The sequence below is a fragment of the Simochromis diagramma genome, unplaced genomic scaffold (genome assembly GCF_900408965.1).
Source record: "Simochromis diagramma unplaced genomic scaffold, fSimDia1.1 OVJJ01000216.1, whole genome shotgun sequence".
Classification (NCBI taxonomy): Eukaryota; Metazoa; Chordata; class Actinopteri; order Cichliformes; family Cichlidae; genus Simochromis; species Simochromis diagramma.
Window position 1 is genome coordinate 7,481,811 of NW_024386883.1, and position 16,579 is coordinate 7,498,389.

General features: G+C 42.1%; 1 protein-coding gene and 1 long non-coding RNA gene across 2 annotated transcripts; both read left to right on the plus strand.

Annotated features, from left to right (window-relative positions):
- The first annotated feature begins 2,428 nt into the window (after positions 1–2,428).
- On the plus strand, positions 2,429–10,499 carry LOC120733688. The gene is made up of 2 exons (XR_005695893.1): positions 2,429–2,800; positions 10,107–10,499. It is a non-coding gene; the product is annotated as an uncharacterized LOC120733688 (long non-coding RNA).
- A 3,909-nt stretch (positions 10,500–14,408) lies between these two features.
- LOC120733690 (trafficking regulator of GLUT4 1-like) lies at positions 14,409–16,028 on the plus strand. The gene is made up of 3 exons (XM_040032023.1): positions 14,409–15,459; positions 15,613–15,739; positions 15,829–16,028. The coding sequence occupies exons 1-3, from the start codon at positions 15,061–15,063 to the stop codon at positions 15,840–15,842; spliced, it is 540 nt and encodes a 179-aa protein (XP_039887957.1). The 5' UTR covers positions 14,409–15,060; the 3' UTR covers positions 15,843–16,028.
- The last annotated feature ends 551 nt before the right edge of the window (positions 16,029–16,579 follow it).

The window sequence follows — 16,579 nt, forward strand, 5'->3', positions numbered from 1 at the left end:
CATGCAGTGGTGACAAAGTTCAGAGTGAGACGCGATAGAAAGGTTTTTAAAGCCCTCTTTTTCCAAACGACACTGTTGGAACTGTCAAAAATAAAAACACTTTTAAAAAAACAGGATTGCATAAATGAGCAAGCAAAACTGATAAATCATGGCCAAAACAACAAAAGAGATCACGTTTCCACAGCTAAACACATGAAACACTTGAACCACCTTTGACCCAGAATATTACATTTTCCACTTCTAGGTCATGTGACTGTGTTACATTTCATGCGTTTTGACCCATGCCTCTGTCACGTCTTGCGCTGGTGTGCTTACACTCTGGCTGCGGTGGAGGAAGATGTGACTCGCGTGCTTCTCCATCTGGTGCAGACATAATTACACAAACAGATTTTTACATGCAGTAAGTGCACTGGCATCTGCTTGTGAGGCCACTGTCAACAACAGCTCAAGTGCTTTTACAAACATGACAAGTTAGATTTTTTTTGAAGGTGCATTAAATAAATCACAATCCTGTAACAGTAGGTGTTTTACAGATGAGAGTTCATTACTGGTATTCCCCCAGGCACTCTAGACATGTATAGCAGTTTTCAGAGAGCACTTAGATCATTTTACATGCTGAACAGGGTTATTCTGTGTTAAATATATAAGACACAGCTTATTGTCTGGGCTGGATTTCTACCTAAAATAATTATTTATGGCATACTCAACACTGGGAGTGGCACAGTAGATTGGCTTTTCTTTGTTTCCAATGCTGATAGCATTTCCCAAAAAAATCTATATCTGAGTGGTAGGTCACTATGGTCTTGTAGGAACTCATGAAGAATTTGGGAATTTACAGGGGTCAAAATCATCTTAATACACCTTACTCATATTCTGTGGGAAACACTGTTCTAAAAATATTCCTGAAAAAGGAAGAAGACATTGGAAGGTGGCCTTGTGAGGATTTGCTGCGTGTCCTCAGTGTGTCAGGTGACAGTGAGGAAGCAGCTTTTCAAACTGCAGCAACCTTAAAGCTGCAGAGTGACAAGCCCAGGTTCACGGGAGAGAGACAGAAAGAAGCAAGGACTGAGAAGCAGTCACTGCTGCGTGAGCGTCTGTGTGCGTCAGCACTGAGAGGGTAACTAATTCATCTCGACCTGCTGATGTCTCCGGAGGCCTCTTGCAGACTCGTATTAATAGAACAACAGCACAACTTTTGTGCAAATAGTTGTCTGTCAAAAATGGAATCCTGCTTAATCAGCACTAACACTGAATTGTTCATATATCGACGGGTCATGATTCCTGTTCTTCCAGAGAGTTAAACTGAGGCAGAAGTGTAGCATAGCTTTTAAATCTTTTTTTTCTCCAATATGAGAATAGTTCCTACTTTAAAACTGAGCACAACAAGGTTTGTGGATTTATTGGGGTAATCGGGCTTCTGGAAAGAGACGCTGCTTTTAAATGTATTTTTGTTGCATTGAGCAGAACAAGGCATGTGCTCTCCGGTTCCACTATATTCAAGAGAAGACACAAAAACTGGGAATCTCAAACCAACAAAATCTGGGATCAACAGTCCTGCCAGTCAGGGGGGAAGAAAGGTTTTTAGGTAAACTGTAGCTTTAAAACTTTAAACTTATGGTAAGTGCTTATCAAATTATGCTTTTTATAAAAATGTGATAGCATTTCATAACACAGCCCATTAGGAATTAAATGGAATTTCACTGTATTTTGTTCTGAAATTACAGAGCAATGATATTTAACAGTATATTTTACATTACAATAAAAGGGTAGCAATTCAAGTTTTTACAGGAAAGAAAAAAATAGTTAAAGTATAGGTAATTTTAAGTCGTGCATAAGTTCTAGGTAATTTGGTGGAAAACCCAAACAACGTTTCTCCATCTCTAAATTTTGCATTATGACGCATTACCCGCTGCCAAGTATTCATAGTAGTTATATTGTTATTTCTAAAAGGGAATTACACCGTTAGTCACAGACCAGAAAAAAACTGCCTGAAGTTTCAATAACTGTCGTGTCGAGTGCAAAAAGAAATGTGATGATTTTGAGCATCAAATGTGAGGACTTCGTCATTTACTGTCCTAATCGGGTCTTTTTGTTTGTAATTAAACACATTAAACAATTAATTCATCATTGCACTATTTCCAATAACCTATTAGCTACACTCTCATATGGAATCCGCCCACTCAACAAACAACAGTAGTAAATGCATAAGTAATGATAATCTAATGGAAAGTGTGTCGTGTAATACAGCATGTGTGACAGCATCTATATAGTACTTATGTGCGTGTTTTCTACTTTAGGCAGGGAAATAAAACCTGACGTTTTAGCGTGAGTTACTACAAACAGGTCAATCTGCTGTCTCACGGCATGCACTTGTCTTGCGTGTACACGTCAGATCCGTGCAGGTTTTGACGTCCGTTTCTCGTGCAGGCCCACGTCATCACGCTGCCAGCTGATCGGAGTGGGAAGCCGGGTGTGTGTCTCGCCTGGGTGTGTGTGAGAGTGAAAGAGAGAGAGGCAGAGAGACACAGAAAGAGAGAGAAGGTGGGGGGGGGGAGCAGGAGTTGTGTAAAAGGGGCTGAAGTCCTGCGCTGTCTTCTCCGCTGCTGCTGCTGCTGCTGTGTGCTCCACACACTTAAACGCTGTCAAACGTTTCCGTAGCGCGGACGCAAATTTTTTCCACAGACAGCGACACACCCAGGCGGACTCCGCCGAGCAGTGGGCGAGGCAGCCTGAACTCCGCCGGACCGTTCAAGACGTGCCGGAGCGGGCAGGAGCGACCCGGCTGCTGTTGGTGGTCAAGGTGGGGCGTATTACTCAGTGTGTGTGTTTCTGCTGGCTGAATGCTTGCTCCTGTCAGCCTGGTTTAGCCTTTGGCGGCTTGATGACCCAGTTTACGTGGAAATGGCAAATGGGGATGCGTCCTTCTCATACTTTATTCAAGTGTAATTCACCCCTGCTGCGGGTTTTCCGCGAATCGGCGTCGTCAGATTGAGGAGGGCATGGATTTGATGTTTTAGGAGTTCTGGTTGTGAAGGCCTGTGTGTGTGTGTGTGTGTGTGTGTGTGTGTGTGTGTGTGTGTGTGTGTGTGTGTGTGTGTGTGAGAGAGAGAGAGAGAGAGAGAGAGAGAGAGAGAGAGCAGGCCCTCTAACACAGGGGAGCTCATAGGATTTATGAGCACCCTAGAAATCTGACATTTGGCCATCCCACCATAAGAACTTAATTTCCGTAGGTGGGCAAGAGCTTTCCATTTATTTTATTTATTTACAGCCAGCAGCTGTAATACTGCATAAATGTGCAAATATTAGTCATCTTTAGTCCTACATGAATACAGAAGAGAGCAAAAAAAGGCTCTACAAGCACACAGACAGCCTTAGTGAAAATGTTCAGAGCTGTTGTTTTTTTTTTTTTAAATTAATATTGATGTTTAACACGTCTGCCATGAGTGTAAAACTAAAGCGCATCCATCCAAATCAAAAGCTGGATTTGGAGGCTACAGCAACATGTCTGCGTTAAAACTTCACATTAAAAAGTGTCAGCACTCAAAGCCTCTTTAAAATCTGCTGAGTTCATAGCAGGCCAAGGAAAAAGCCTGCGCTCAAGTAGGGGATAGGTGAAAACCAGGATAACTGAGGCCGAGTCATTTCTCAGAAATGCAGTGACACCCGCCGTCATCTGGCACAGATGGGAAGATTCTTCAAGTGGAAGATGAGTTTATAAACACGACTTTGTAACTCTGGATGTTTATAAGGAGCAGGATAACATTCTTTAAGCTGCTGACGCAACAAAGCGTATGTAGGCCTTGCTGCCCAGGCCCTCCAGTCTCCTCATCTCATATATATATATATATGTATATGTATATGTATAGGGTTTCCCTTCAGCCTGCCTCATTTGTATAAAACATCTTAAAAGCAAAGTGCAAGTATGCATGGGATAAATGGTTAGAGGGCAAAGCTTGCCGTAGTGTCTGTTACATCGATGGAGCATGTCTTACATAATTGTGCAGCCAGAGTTCAGTGTGCCGGTAGGAATGCGCAATAGACTGTGTCACGAGCTGCATTTGTGCCATTGCAACCCAGAGTGTGACATAAGCTGCCCTGTCAGTGAGAATCACATGGCAATGACAGGATGTCCGTTAAAAAGCAGCTCATCTGTGTTGTTTCCTTTGCATCCAGGCAAAAAAAAAAAAAAAAAGAAAGAAAGAAAAAAAGCAACCTCCCCCTGTGCTGTGTTGCTGCCTTCATTTGCAGAAGTGAAGCCATCTTGCTCAACTTGGGCTACACCCTTCATTCCTACTGCGTGCCTTGTAAAGGGAGGATGGGGCAAGAAGGGATGTGTTATGTAGGTTCACTAAAGAAAAAAGAAAGAAAAGATCCAGCGCTTTAAAACAAAATGGCACAGACTGCCTGAGGACAGGCTTACAGGCCTCATGCTGCACATTACCATTCCCAGGCAGTGTCATGAATTCAGAGTGGCATTCAAACACTCCTGTTAGCAAATAAAACAGCCTACACTCCTAATTCGTGGTGATCTCAGGGTTAAAGTCAGATAGCCTTTAAAGTCCGGCAAACGGAGATCAGCAGAGTGTAAGAACGGGCCCTCTGCTCTATGAAGAGCGCTGCCAAAGCCACCGCCCTTTCTCTGTCTTTGTCCCCATTCCCAGTCTGAAATGTTCACTCTGTATTACAGACTACAATCTGGGACAGTAAACACTCTCAAGCAGGGCCACACCCACAGCAAAGGAATGCACCTGAATTGATATATGCAACAGATGCATAACGTTTAATTATCCTCCGTTTTCAGTCACTGAGGTGTAGCAGCATTCAAACCCCCGTCGCTGTCTCTCCAAACGTGGAGATAACTGCAGCAAAGTCACAGTCATGATCGAAGTAATCTTATCTCGACCCTGAGCGTAGAGGTCAAAGAAGTAGGCTCAAAGCATGGTAAGAGGTCTCTGTCTGTCTCACCTAGTCTCAACTTTGCACTGTATGTTTTTGTGTTTTCTCTTCCTCACCTTCAGCAAAATGTCCCACCCACATATCATGTAACTTCTCTTCTCTTCTCTTCTCTTCTCTTCTCTTCTCTTCTCTTCTCTTCTCTTCTCTTTCTGTTTAGCATAATTGTGGGCTAAAGTCTGATAAGAAAACCTCCTAAAGAGTTAAAATGTCAGCAGTTCCTCGGTTTGTACATGGTTCATTTACACCGTCCTGTTTACAACCATCATTCCTATTTCTCATTTCTATTTCACGTCCTGCCCATTCAACTCCACTGGGTTTTTCCTTTTTCTTATCCCATTTTGCTGTGGCAGAGAATGCACATCGACGGTCCCAGATAAACTCAATCCTTTTTGTATTAGGCTGTTTGTTATCTGTATATAAGCCTGTCTCAAGGCCTTTGACAAAACCCCCCGGTTCTGTCTGCCTCCCTTTCTTGGATGATGCAGCCAGAAATAAAGAGAAGGGGGTGGGGAGGGTCAAACCTGACAGTGAAGCCTCAGCCTGGACAGTCCAGATGTAGATGAGTAGAGAGACAGGCGATGGGTAAGGAACAGAGCGATGGAAAAAAAGGAGTGGAGGAGACTATGCGAGCCCACAGCAGCCAGATGGAATTTCTAACATACGCAGCTGGAATGTCAGGAATGCAGGACAGTCTGATCTGACCAAGGGAGAGGGTGGAGAGGACAGACGAGTCAGGAAAGACAAAAAAAAGAAGAAGAAGAAGTGGAGATATAGGAAAGAGTGGCACAGCAAAAGAGTCGGGAGACTCAACACTGGCTGGCTTTGTTAACATAAAAATACAGAGTCACTTTTCGTGGAGGGAGTGGCACGCGATGGAACAAATAAGCAATTCAGTCTCAATTTTGACGCTGTGGCAGTCATAGTGAACAGTTAACACTGCGAGTACTCCTGAGGGTGGCCCGGGGACTCGTACTGCACGTCCTCTTCACTGACTTCATTCAGAAACTTTTTTCCTAACTGCTAGTGGCTTGTTTCCAGAGATGCCAGTGTCAGTTTGTCAGTCTGTCATTCTGTTGATCCCGCACTTCCGCAAAGCCTGCAGTACAACAGCTGGCATGAAACTTGATGCGTGCATGCTAAGACGATAAAGTAAGGTGGTGAAAATTACTTTGGCTAAACGTCAGCACATTTGCATTGTCACTGAGTGGCTTTAAACATAATGGTTTTAGTTTTTACTCTTATGAAAGACCATGGACCCCGCACACATTAAGAGGAGTCAGACTAGAATGAAAGTTGCTCAGTTGCACCTATGGTCCAAACTCACTGACTAGCATAATTTGTGACCGAGTTATTGGCCAATTCCCACACAACTGGATAATCCTACTTCCTGTCTCTTAGATTAGAATGACTATACTGGTCATTCTAAGACCACATAGTACAAAATGGACTTCATTTTTCATTCAATGTGACGTGAAAGTAGTGATTAAGCCCATAAAGTCAAAAAGAAAGCGTTGCAGAGTGCAGAAGTGGACGGCTGTTTTCCCCATAGACTTCAATTGAACTAGAAGTGTTTTTGAAACCAGAGAAGTCGCCCTCTATCGGCCATTAAAAGAATGCAGGTTTGAGACACTATCGTGTTGGCTTCACTTTTTAGACCTGGAAGATTCACCCATCTTTTATGCTTTTATGTCGTTAAAATCGTCAGTTGAGCTGATGGAGAGCATGTGCACAGGACTCCTGCCAGCCTAGCTTGCGGGTTTCCTAAACACAGAAATGGAATAAAAGAAAATAGATATACGCCTTCTAGTCTTTCCAAATGTTATTAACCCCAATTGATCAAATTCAGATAATATGCTGAAGTTACAGCGCAACCTAGCGCTGTTCCTAAGGCTTTCTGTTAAAGGAATTCCACAAAGTGAGTTGCAGCAACGTGGCAACCAGAGACCACAGAAAATCAGCTAGAAACTTAATTCAAGCGATGCGGGCAAAATTACTGCTCATGACAAAAAGTGGTTGGGTTAAACTTTCTCCACTTTAAGCTCCTGAAAGTGAAGGACACCTTTGACTGAAATATGTCAGGCTAATAAATAGAGGGCTACCTAGTGAACTGAAGCCTGTTCAGTACCCCAGCGATGATGACCAGCAACAAATACTAATGAGGGAACTTTCATCTAGTGCACTGTCTCCACAGTTCTTATGGAGAGTGAGTGAATTTGCCTGCGATTGTCATGATAGCTGCTACATTTTGCAAATGTTTCCAACTGGTTCCACCTCTGACCATGCATGCTAAATTCTCCTAATGCGATGACGTCACTTTAACACCGATAACCATCAAACAATAATGGTACAACGCATGTAACACCGACTCGCGTTTAGCTAAAACCACTGGTAGCATTTAACATTTAGCATTTAGCTAGCATTGGTGCTCAGGATGTATCCTCCTGCTGCTGATTCATTCTCCGTGAATACACTTGCGCACTTGGAGCAACATGAATATAAAAGAATGTGGTTGGTTTTGTTTCCTGGAGGCCAACTACAGCACTAATTAAAAGTCCTCTGTAGCCCTAAAGAAAAATCAACTCCCCCCAGCGGCTATTGTATCTGTAAAACTGATGATTGCACAATTTAAGTTGCACAAAACCTCTTTCATGACCTTTTCTGCAGTGGAATTTAGTATCTATAAAACAATTGAAGGGCTTAGGAAAGCCATTAAATGGTCATGAAAAATAAATGTGAAGTCCACAGGTGGGGACAAAATGGAAGCAAACCAGGAAGAAGGAAGGCTTTTCTTTGCAATCGTCGCACTGCGTCACACCAGTCACATTGAATGTTTCATTTTAAATAAACAAATCAGACTGTTTACAAAAAAAGATAAGCTCGGGGTGTGGAGGTCAGCAATAATGTCAAATACTGAATCCTGAGAGATGGGGGTTGGGGTAGGGGGCACAGAGAGCCTAACTCCTGAAAGAGAGCAAAGGTGAAAGTCCTTTCTTTAAGATTCAAATGAACTAAAACCATTTCTGAGTAAATAAAGTAATCAGATGCCATCTTTTTAAATCAAATATCTGACGCAGAATTGGGAGGGTACTTAAAAAAAAAAGATAATACACTTCATTCCTGGTACTTTTACCAGTGCACGTCATCGACGAGTCAGAACAGGCAGGCTGCTGACTCACCCACTTCAGAAAAAAATCTGACGTTTGACATGAGCATATCTGTCCTAGTGGCTGGTTTTCTGTGCACACCCAGTAGATTTCATGTCAAAGCTCTGTGCATGCATAGAAATGACCCCTCAACTTGATGTTTGAGTAAAATCCAACTCAGTTTGAGGCAAAATGATTTCTACCCATGGCCACGTCTCTGGCATTTTCATAAATCTTGCTGATTGAGACCCGCACAGCCCCACCGTGCACAGTCCACAGGGCCGTGAACCACCTGAGATTATTCTTGCCCTCCTTACAGCAGGAATGTGCAGCATGTGTTACTCATCGTCGACGGGAGAAGTGGAGCATGTCCTCAGTATCTTAAGATCAACACAAAATTGCATTCTTTGAAGGCTAGAAAAACACTGAGCTACTTTACTTCACATGTGTTTGGCTGCAAGTGGTTAGTTTTCAAACTCGCTGCATGTGTATTTACTTCTTTGCATCAGCTCGAAACGCTTTCCAAGCCCTCGGGTCTGCATTGGAGTGAAATTCAGAAATAAGTTACAAACTGTCAAAATTAAAAAGGAGAAGAAATAAAAATGTGGGGTAAAGACTAGAGCCAGTGTATTTACTCGGTAGTGCTGCATAAAGTGAAGTCAAGGTGGATGCATGTTTTTGGTTATGGCAAACCATTGTTTGGCCATTCACCCAAAACTACAAAGTAGATCTACAAAGTTCAGTAGGATTCAACCATTCCTATAAAGCAAAAAAAAAAAAGAAAAAAGTATATTTAGAGAGTTTCTAACTACTGAAAATACTTCTTTTGTTTCTGGCAATAGCTGTCATCTGGTCAGAAGATGCATACCCCGAATATCTGAGTCGATTGATTATGACATTTGTTTTCTCAAATGCGTGTCATCTGGGTAACGTGAAAACAGCGAAAAAATCTGGCACACACTATTTGATAGACTGTACATAAAAGATGGCTGTCACACAATTGTTAGTGAAGTCACGTGTGAAACCTTAAGCAGCGTGTTTTGCAGTCACAGTTGTGTTTTAGAAGCAAACATGACATTAGAAGTCAAAGTACTCTGGGTTTAATCTCTTTTGGGTAAGGGGACTAAGACTTGAAAAAAGTTATTAAGGCTGTAAATTCATGAGAAAAAGTATTACTATCATCATAGAAAAGGAAGCAAAGAATAATTTTTCCACAGACTTTAACACTGTTGCACTTCTTTTTTCATAGCCAGTGGATCTGCCCCCTCTGGCCATTAGAAAAAATGCAGCTTTACTGGACGCTACATCCATCTTCTATATACAGTCAATCGCCTGGACCATGCTTCTAGCAAGGCTGGAAAATTCTGTTTAGTTACTTTAATTTAGATATGAATCTTATCTTTGTTAGTTAGCCTGGTTAAACCGCGTAGTCAGCTGTACAGTTACAACATACCACTAGGTTAGATGACAGCTCTAATTTAGATGAGTTATAGTACAGGTGTTCTCTGGAACACACCCAAACTTTTTTAAAACTTCAAAAACAAATATTTCTTTGGACTTCTGCAGGGTCTCTTCTCTCTTGTACGGGCTGTCTACTCCTATTCAGCGCTTCTCGCTCATCCTTTGTAACCACGGTAACTGACAAAATTTCTTTTCTTTTTTTCTCGTTCAGGAGGATGCTCTCTGAATGCGAGCATCCTGTAACTAAAAGAATGTCTAAGAATTTCTCGCTGGCACCGTATATCGTGCAGAGGCAGCTGAGCCGCTGATCCGCTTGTCCATCCTGGTGATCTGACGCATGATCTTGTGTGCATCTCCCCGGGCACTTTTTTTCCTTTGCATATCAGCTCACTTCACCCACTTACTCACAGCTGATTGCACACACTGTGATTCGACTGCACCCACTTACTGTACGTGTGTGACTGGCTGTATGCCACCTCATGCCCACGCTACTAAAGCAGGGAGTTTGTAGGGGAAGTTAAACAATCTTTTCTTCTCTTTCTGCAGAAATACATGCACCTAAAGCCAGAGGAAGAAAGAGGAAGGAGTCACCATTTGCGCCTTAAAGCGGATTGTGCATCACTGCAGGCTCTCTCACGCTCGCCGGCTTCATACCAGCTGATGCACAGCAGTTCTTCACTGGCAAGCTTTATGTTTCTGTACACATGCTAAAGCTGCCAGCTGAAGAACTGCTCTGGCCAGCTCTGCTCCCGGAAGGCTCAAGAAGAGGAAGCAGATGACGGGTGATGGGAATTTGGCTGAAGAGGACTTTTATAACCTGTAAGATTGGACCAGAAACATTGTATAGATTATAAGCAGACATGTTATCCTTTTCCCACCAAAAACTGCTTGAATTGTGTTTTTTATGTCTTTCAATAAAGCACAAAATATTTTCTCAGATGTGTTGTTGCAGTCACGCTATAGACAATAAAGTGCATACCAGCACTGCATGTTCTCTCGTCCAAAAATAACAGCACACTCACAGAGAGGCACATGACTACGCAAAAATGTGTCACACCTAATGGCTTTTAAGTATCTGCTGATCCCATCAAAGGAGAGCAACAAAGGATCAGAGTAAATTAAGATGCTCTTTAAATGCTAAATTGTCAAAGCAAATTGGTTTCAGATCTGCAATAACTGCCCGGTCTTTGTTCTTATGTTAAGTCAACACGATGGCATTCAGTCAGGACTGTTTGTACCCAGTTGGATTGCTGTTACATATAAACCAGAAAGAGAAGAGAAAAAAACTTCCCTAATGTCTGTTGTTCAGAGCCTAAAGCCATCACCAGCTGCTTTAAGGAATTCCTTCACAGCGTGTTCAAGGGTGAACTCACACGATTGTCAAACTGGGAGAGGCCCTGAAATTGGAAAAAACTATGTATAGTAGAGCAAACTACTTCTTTTTTTATGTAAAGGATAAAAATGTATAGTTGTTTCAGTTTTTCTTTCAGAGTTAGTAAGTTGATTAAAAACAAAAATCAGTCACATTATGCTGATGTAATGTTTCAGCAGTACTTCAAATATACATATGACTGGAAAGCACATTCAGCACATTTGGCAACTTTTTAAAGCTGAACGAGCTCCTGCGGTTTGTTGGGCTGAGAAATCCTGAGTATTTTGTTCCACGCTGACAAACAGGGATTTGAAAGACGAAAGTAGAAGTTGAGAGTTGTTAGCGCAAACAACTTGATGATCTTAGTGCAGTATCACAAAATCACCACCAGATGTCAGGATGCTCTGCAAAAACTAACATGGCTGAGAGCGACGGGGATCCTGATCTCACTGTAGGACAGATGTACACTGATGAGTCACCCATATAGTTTAAACAGTATTAATGAATTGCATCGTACTATGTTAGAAATTGCTAGAAGCAGATGATAGACGGAGAAGAGAGTAACTGTATGAGTCAGGAGTGGCATAGAAGTATGTGAGGGTAGCATTTTTATTCCTCGTCCTCGTGTCCAAAATCTCAAGACAGAGTCTCACATTTTGATTGGTTCTCCAGGAGATCAGGTTAATCAGGTTTTTACCCAGCGCATGTGAAGGGGAGGCTTTTCGTTGTAGCTAGAAGAAGGTTATTCATAAGGAAAAGTTACAAGATAACGAAAGTGACGAGTTTTGCAGATTTCATCCACCATGACTGAAAATAGCGCACAGAAAATCAGGCGGCTCTATACTCCGAGAAACAGGAATTTTGTGTTTTTTAATTGCTATTTCTTTTAAGTTTTATTAGTTTTTATTTGTTATTTTTCAGATTTGCAAAGGGTGGTGGGGGTGCGCTGTGAAGTGTGTGCGTCATAATTGGATAAAAATCGATTACATTGCCAAATGTGGCTCAAAAAAAGTCTGCAAATCTATGGGTACGTCCAAACTGAAACCTAAAGCCTGCGGAAACCATGGTGAAATGAAATAAAAACAGGAGTATGTTAAGATTATCGCATGAGACCATAATAACAAATTTGAACTTCCTACTATCCTTATTGTATACTTAGCAAAGGCCCTGGAAATATATTTAGCCTGTACATGCTAAATGACAAACCAGTAACACGCACAATATGTTAATCTAAGAAGCTTGGAAAGACTAGCTGTCAAAAAACACAGTATTAGCTACACATTTATTTCTTGGTCACCCTGGCGGTGGTGCAGGACATGTATGAGAACAGCGAGTCAGAGGTGAGGTAAGCAGTAGGAGTGACAGATGGGTTCAGGGTGGGGATGGAATTATATCAGACATCGGCTCTGAGTCTCTTTTTGTTTGCAGCGGTGATGGAAGTCTTTGTGGAAGAAAGGCCTGGAGACGTGGAGGTATGGGCTGGAGAAAAGATGAATAAAAGTTAGTAGAAGCAAGACACATGTGTGTGAATGAGAGGGAGACAGGTGGAAATCAGAGGGTTGGTGTGACAGAAGACGACCCGAGGGATTTATATCATATTTTTTGACACCATTATTAGGTTATCTGCCATGAGCTGATCCAGTCAAATCTGTTTGCTCATTATACAGATTTATGTTTTTGCACAAGGTATGGAACTTTAAAACAGCATTAAGATATGATGTAAGGAAATCTCAGAAAGGTGTGAAAAAGTAAAGAAGTCATCAAACACAATGACATATTTCTTTTTCATATTTCAACAACATTACAACAGTGGATTATTAATGGAGATGCATCCATGTGCAAATACATGTTATTTTATAGGTGATTAAAGTGGAATCAACTTTTGGGTGATTAATCTAAGATAATGAAATTTTGATGACAATTTGTATCATATGAAGAGAAATGACTACATACTATAGTTAACTACACCTTCAAGGAACATTACTCTATTTTTACACTGTTTTCAGAGGGCTCTTTAGAATTTCTTTACAAGGTATATTCTATAAAACATGCAGTATGTCATGATTATTACATGATATTCTTACTGTTTGTACTGTGAAATGAATACAATCTGAATTCAAAAATAGTGTAATCATACATGCACATTCATAATATAATCTGTGTTAGACCCCTTAAATTAAGGTTAAAGTCAACACTTTGTGTTATGTTTGGACCCTACACCAATTTTCATTTATTGCACTGGCATACTTTTTATGACAAGTAACATTTTCAGTTTCAGTAATGAGTACATATACTCAAGTACCCTGATAAAAACACCTGTACATCATCTCCTGTCCAACCAGCCAATCATGTGGCACAGAATCCTGCAGCTATAGGTCAGAAGCTTAGCATGGGGACAGGATTATTAGCACCAATCTGATTTAAGTATTTCTCATTTTCATGCCCATCAAGTCTGGATCAGGGGAATATCCAGACTTGATGGAGCTGACTGAAAAGCCACAATAACTCAGACATCTAATATTTACTACTGTGGTGAGCTGCCCAGAAACCATCTCTGGCTCACAGCATATATGTGTCTAGCAGCAAATGGGGTAACAGCAGGAAAGGTTCACATCAGGTTCCATTTCTGTGAACCAACAACCGAAATCTGAGGGTGCAGTGGGTCGACCGCACAGGTGAAGGCTGGCAAAACATTGCACTTCAGGATAAGCTCAGATTGCCAACAACATGAATCCATGAAGTCAACGTGCCTCATGTCAACAGTCCAGGCTTCTTTCCTGGCACACTCTGTGCCTCCGTAATAATTATGGCTTGAAATAAAAAGCCTATGAGTATTGCTGCAGACCATTTACATCCCTTAATGGAAGCTAAAGGGATACTTTCGGCATGATGCTGCACTGTTGAGTGAAACAAAAGTCATCTGCAGTGGTTTCGTCAACACGACAATGAGTTCAGTGTATTCTCCAATTACCAGCTGTGAGTCCAGTAGAAAACCTTTGGGACGTGATGCATGTGCAACAATAGACTCGAAGGAGCAATGTTCAGATGAAGAATCTGCATATTGTTATCATTTCTGATGAAGCACAATCACAAAAGCACATCTCCAACATCCTGTGGAATCCATGCCACTCAGATCCGAGGCTGTCTGGAGAGCAAATGGACGTCCTACCCATTAATAGCTTAGCATCCATAATAAGTGAACTGCTTGTGCTTCTATGGCAATGACACACACACACACACACACACACACACACACACACACACACACACACACACACACACACACACACACACACACACACACACACACACACACATTACACATATAGAACATTTCATTATATGTAAACTCAATGTGCTTAACACAGAACATAAAAAAAATAAAAGTATAAGATAAGACGTGAAAGCACTAGCACTTCGAGTATTGCTAATTTTATTTAAAAACACTTCAACTGATTCTTGACTGATCAGATGTTAAATTTGGGGAGCTCTTTGCAGGGATGCCGTTACAGGCTCTAATATGGCAGAATACAACCAGAGTCTGAGTCAGCAGGTGGTGTATGTGTTTAGAGGCTTGTGGTTCAATGTCCGCCCTGCTCCAGCTCCACTCATCTCTCTCCCCCACACACCCTCCATAGTGTTCGATATGCTGATCCAACTGCTGCCCCCATGCGCACATGGAAAGATGGAAAGCTTTTACGCACCGCGCGCGTTCACTTAAAACGGGTTTAGCTGTTGTTTCTGCATTGTCACACGCATCGCCTGGTGCATAAGTAGGCTTCGGCATTAGGGATGTGCTGTAGAAAAGTAGGGGATGCGGTAATACCTCACTACATAATACAGGGGGGTGGGGGTAAGAGACAAGGCTTGCGTCCAGATGCTCACCGCCAACTAAACGCGAGAGAAGCTCAGACATCAATAACATCTCGCTCATCAATAAGAAATTTTGATGGAGTTGGACTGCTTAATTAAATAGGTTGCCTTTACGCTAGCTGAATTTGTAATATTTAATCTGATGACCCCCAATGGACAAGATCTGAAGGAAGAACTCTTCAGCGTCTCCATCCACAGGAAAGCGGCTCGGCCAGACAGAGAATCCGACTTGGAGATATTTCTTATCTTTCAGTGATGGCTATTAACACTGATGCTGCCTTTGGGAAAAGCGCCCTTGGCGAGAGGGAAGTTTCTATACCCACCGGCTTCCAGGACACGGAGAAGCTACTGAGCACAGCAACCACCGAGCCCACCGGGCAGAGCAACATCAAACCATCTGACTCTTTCTCCCTGAACATCAGAGGGAGTGTCCGCTCCCTGGATGCGGACCAGAACGGACACAGATCACCTCTTAAATCGGGCTCCGTTGGGCAACTGGCCCCACCCAGATCCTCGTCCCGGCTTTTCCTGGGACAGCTGCCCTCTCAGGTGCCACCGGGCACCGACCCCCCGAGTTACCTCTGGCTCGCCGTGCTGTCCTGTTTCTGTCCCGGCTGGCCGCTCAATATTTGTGCCTTGTGGTATGCAAATGTGGTGAGTGCCGCGCAGTTATTTAGCTTTTACTTTATCCATAGACATTTTTCTCCGGGCTTTAAATCACACTGTAAATCCAGGTGTTTTGCTACTGTTTTGCAACTGTGTTGCTCCTAAATAATTTATATTTTATCTCCTTCCATTTCCCGTTAGTCGAGGACTGTTCTCCAGACAGGGGATGCTGAGGGAGCGAGAAAGTATGGGCGTCTATCTATGTTACTCAGCGCCCTGGCAATGGTGCTGGGTGTGGCTGTGATCATCTTCGTAGCGGTTACAATAGGTATGCGAGGAAGAAATGGAACAAACACACAGAAATCTCAGTGTAACTCTGTGTATATCAACTTTTTCCTCTGTCTGTTTTGCTCTCAGAGATGCAGCAATGAAAAGTGGGATGAAAGGAGTCTTCTTTTACGTCATCTCAAATTTTCACACGAGGAAGGATGTCAATTTGACGATGAAAAAGCACAAACAAGACGAAGAGACTCTCAAGTACGACTTAATGTTTTGTTTTTGTTTGTTTTGTTTTCTGCTACGGACCTAAAAAAAAACAGAAAGAAAAAGAAAGAAGGGCAGGACATTTCTATTTTTCTGGCTACACTCATGCCCAATCACGTCAGAAACTCAGGATCTGAGGAAGAAAGATAAAGACTGCACTATTGTGTCAGGCTGTCAGTAACTATATTCTCATAGTCTAAACTAGTGGTGCACTCCTGCCTTATGCAGACAGCTGGATAAAACTACAATTTGCAAATAAATTAAAAAAGAAAAAAACACATATGGGTTCACTAAACACAACAACAAATACACAAGATCAGAAAAAAAGGCATCAGTGCACCTCTAGTCCATGATGTCGTCACTGCCTGCCCTGTTTCTCAAGACTAAATATTAACAAAACATTAACTTTTTCTCCCGTTTGAGAGTTTTGTGGCTGTAGGAAGACGTATAAGCTGTTTTCGTACATTGTTTACATGAATTTTAGGCACATGTCTATGTATCACAACAATGCCTTTCTGCAGTCATAGTGTGATATCTTGCTTTGCGTGCTGTCATAACTGAAATGACTCCTGTTTGGACTCTACTGAACCTCATTATGTTTACAATATACTGCAAGATATGAACG

What these genes read in the sequence shown, in the direction of transcription:
- LOC120733690 (XM_040032023.1), top strand. Translation starts at nt 15,061, where the DNA reads ATGGCTATTAACACTGATGCTGCCTTTGGGAAAAGCGCCCTTGGCGAG. An exon ending in CCTTGTGGTATGCAAATGTG is followed by an intron (nt 15,460 to 15,612) that starts GTGAGTGCCGCG and finishes ATTTCCCGTTAG; the next exon opens with TCGAGGACTGTTCTCCAGAC.